The sequence below is a fragment of the Gavialis gangeticus genome, unplaced genomic scaffold (genome assembly GCF_001723915.1).
Source record: "Gavialis gangeticus isolate Ggan-Ray unplaced genomic scaffold, GavGan_comp1, whole genome shotgun sequence".
Taxonomy (NCBI): Eukaryota; Metazoa; Chordata; order Crocodylia; family Gavialidae; genus Gavialis; species Gavialis gangeticus.
In genome coordinates this window covers 4,864,747-4,868,337 of record NW_017728983.1, presented here as the reverse complement: position 1 = coordinate 4,868,337, position 3,591 = coordinate 4,864,747, and the positions used below count along the sequence as shown (strand labels likewise).

The 3,591-nt window shown below is 54.9% G+C and overlaps 2 protein-coding genes across 2 annotated transcripts in view; one reads left to right on the top strand and one right to left on the bottom strand.

Moving 5' to 3' along the window:
• Window positions 1-144, bottom strand: part of WDR53 (WD repeat domain 53) — a 10,674-nt gene extending 10,530 nt beyond the window's left edge. The window contains exon 1 of the mRNA XM_019513134.1: window positions 72-144. The gene's annotated coding sequence lies outside the window, so the exon portion shown is untranslated. The remainder of the gene's footprint in view (window positions 1-71) is intronic.
• FBXO45 (F-box protein 45) overlaps window positions 3-3,591 on the top strand; it is a gene marked incomplete at its 5' end in the record, with an annotated part of 9,212 nt that continues 5,623 nt past the window's right edge. The window contains 2 exons of the mRNA XM_019512532.1: window positions 3-239; window positions 1,673-2,029. Of these exons, the coding sequence (XP_019368077.1) occupies window positions 3-239; window positions 1,673-2,029 (594 nt within the window). The remainder of the gene's footprint in view (window positions 240-1,672; window positions 2,030-3,591) is intronic.

Sequence of the window (3,591 nt, the reverse complement as noted above, 5' to 3'; positions counted from 1 at the left end):
TGGCGGCGGCGGCGGCGGGCGGCGCGGGCTGGCGGCTGCCGGGGCGGGTGCTAGAGCTGGTGTTCTCCTACCTGGAGCTGCGGGAGTTGCGCAGCTGCGCGCTGGTCTGCAAGCTGTGGCACCGGGTCCTGCACGGCGACGAGAACAGCGAGGTGTGGCGCAGCCTGGCCGCGCGTTGCCTGGCCGAGGAGGCGCTGCGCACCGACGTGCTCTGCAACGTGCCCACCTACAAGGGCAAGGTGAGCCGCGCCCGGCGCTCCCACCTCGGGGTGGCAGCGGGGCAGCCCCCGCCTGGCTCCCTGGAGCAGGCTGCAGCGGCCCCCAGCGGGACCGGCCGCGCAGCGCGCCCATGATGGCCCTCGCCGCAAGTGGAGTCACTTGGAGACGCTGGTGGGGCATCTGCAATAGCCGGGGTGAGCCCGGCCACCCTGGCTCTGACCGCCACCAGCCCTGCTCTGGGTCTGCGGGGGTGCTGGGAGCAGTGCACCCTGGGATGCTGGGGGTGGCAGCCCGCTCCTTCTGCCTCCATGGGGCAGACTGAAGGGGCCCTAACAGGAGCTGCGGGGCCTTCGCACCAAGTGGCGCTGCTTCGAGATGCTTGCAGGGCACCTAGCAGTAGCAGATGAGGGTCAGGTGAGCCCCTGCACCCAGCTCCATGCTGGCACAGCTCTGACTGGCTGCTATGGGGCAGGTGAGCAGGAGTGTGCCCAGGTGCCTGGTCCTGGGCTCTATCCCTGCTCTGGGGGTGGGGTGCTGGGAGCAGTGCATCTTGGGATGCTGGAGGACAGTAGACTGCTAAGTATCTGTAGAGCAGACCTTAACTGGAGCTGGGGGCATGGCCCAGAGTTAGCCTTTGCCTCAAGTGGTGTCACTTCAAGACCCTTGTACCTAGCAGTAGCTGGCAAGTTGTGACTTGTAGACTCTGGTGTTTTCCCTGCCCTCAATGGGGTTGCCATGTAATGTGTCCCTTTGTCCTCATCACCCATCTGGTGCTTGCAGATGACATGAGCGTTGACTCTCAGGAGTGTACACCTCTCTGATTTGGTTAGGCTGCAGACAGATGTCGCATGTGTCCCAGGATAATCTGTTTTATCCTGGAACAAAGTGCAGTGTTCAGATGTCTGTCCATGACAAATTCTTAAAAAGGTTCATGGGGTGAGAAGTAGTAATAGTTTATCCCAGGATATTGCCAGGTGTGTCTGAACAATTGTCCTGGGGGTTGCATTGTGGAATCAATAGTAGAAGAACAGTGCTACATTCAGCTCTTCCCTAAACCTTAATTAAAAGGGTGATTGTACGTGCTTACAGTTCCTGGATGTTACTGTTTTGGGAGAAACACAGGTACGACTTGTCCAGGGACAAATGGAACGTCTGTTCCTAGCCTTGGTCTGTAATTTGCATCTCTAGCCTGCCTTCTCTGTCCCTCAGCTCAGCTGCTCCTGATCTCAGAAGTCCAGGCGCACTCTGGTTCTCTGGCCTGTTTTGTATCTAGAGTCTTTGGGTAGCAAACCCATCTTCTTACTTTCTTGTGCCATCATATGCAACCATGCTTTTTAAAAAACTGTTGCTTGAAACTGAGTACAAACGTGCTGCAGGATGTTAATGGAACAATTGCATTCATGGTTTATTCTCTCCAGTCCAAAAATTCTCTCCTCTCTCTCTCTTGTCTTAGGTACGTGCCTTTCATCATGCTTTCAGCACCAATGACTGCTCCAGGAACGTCTACATCAAGAAGAATGGGTTTACTTTGCACCGGAACCCCATTGCTCAGAGCACCGATGGGGCAAGGACCAAGATTGGCTTCAGTGAGGGTCGTCACGCGTGGGAGGTCTGGTGGGAAGGCCCTCTTGGCACAGTAGCCGTAATTGGAATTGCCACAAAACGGGCTCCCATGCAGTGTCAGGGTTATGTGGCGCTGCTGGGCAGTGACGACCAGAGCTGGGGTTGGAACCTGGTGGACAATAACTTGCTACATAATGGAGAGGTAAATGGCAGCTTCCCACAGTGCAATAATGCACCAAAGTACCAGGTGAGTGAGACTTGGAACCAGTCAGAGACTGCTGCATTTGTGGGCAGCTGTCCATCAAGAATAAGCCTGAACACTGTTTTCAATAGGGGTGCACCGATAGAGATTTTTTGAGCCAATATTGATGGCTGATTTTTAGTGAGCCATATTGACTGATCCCAATTCAATTCCGACATGCAGCCAGGCAGTATGGAGAGCAGCATCCAGCTGGTAAGTCTGTTGTAGGGGAAGGGGCGTTGGGGGGAGGGCATCTGGCCCCTGTGGTGAGGAAGAGAGGGAAAGGGTCTGGGGCAAGGGCAAGGGCAGGCACTGCACTGCCGGGGTGGGGTGCAGGATGGAGCCGGGAGCAGTTTGTCTGGGATGTGTGGGGACGGAGCAGAAGGTGGCTTCTGCCACTGTACATACTCTGGGAGGGCATGTGGGACGTATACCCCTGGATCTGCACGTGGGGTGAGGGTGGCCTGGGGCTGGGGTGACGCTGGGCTTTTCCCAGCAGCGGGCTGGGCTGTGCTCAGGATGGGCAGCGGCAGTATTGGGAGTGGACCAATTGGAGGGGCTGCAGCCATCCTAAAATTTGCCATAGCCCCCACTCCTAGTGCTGCTGCCGCCTGCCCTGAGCGCAGCCCGGCTCAATCTCCCCCTCACTGGGAAGAGCCCGACACAGCCCCTGCCCCAGCCTGCAGCAGCAGCCCACGCTCACCCCGTGTGCAGATCTGGGGGCACATGCCCCCTGTGCCCTCCTGGAGTGTGCACAGCAGCAGGAGCCACCTTGTGACCCCCAGATGAGCTGCTTATGGCTCCATCCCACACCTCGCCCTAGCTGGGCAGCACCAGCCCCTGACCCAATCCTGCTCCCTCCCTCACTGCCGGGGCCTCTGTCTGCCCCCTGCCCCTCCATGCCCTCCCCCGCTTCCCTCACAACAGACTTACCAGCTGAACCCGGCTGCTCTCCATGCTGCTGGGATGCACTCCTTGCCACCTGTGTGCTGTGCATGCACAGGGCATTCGTTGGCCACGTTGTTGGCCACATCAGCCAGAAAAAGCCAGTTGCCTTTACTGTCACTTTTTTCCTTATATCGGTGCCAATCTGATATGGGACCAATGTATTGGTGCACCTCTAGTTTTCAGTGTCACTTTTCCTTTTTTTATGCAAATGTCTAGCTGTTTCCTGAAGTTGTCTTATGAGGCAGCTTACACCAGTTACCTGTTTACCTCATGAGGGTAATAATTTTGCCTTGTTACCCATTTTCTGCTTTGCCCTGTTTTTAGATTTCTTCCCTGTGTATTAAGAAATTCAGACAATCTGAAACCTAAATGATCTCCTTCAAGGAAAATAAAAGACCACAGTTTTTATCTGAAATCTTAAATGAAATCATCCTATGTGTATGCATCTTATTTAAAGGCAGTTATTTTGTTTCTATTTTATTTTATTTTTTTAATGAAAGGTGACTAGAATATTCTAGTTTACCCATTGCTATATCTAAGAAGTGTTGCATCTTCTGGAAACACTTCCTGGTGTGAAGTGTTTCTGGTTGATGCTTGGGTAGAACTCCCCCCCCCCCCCC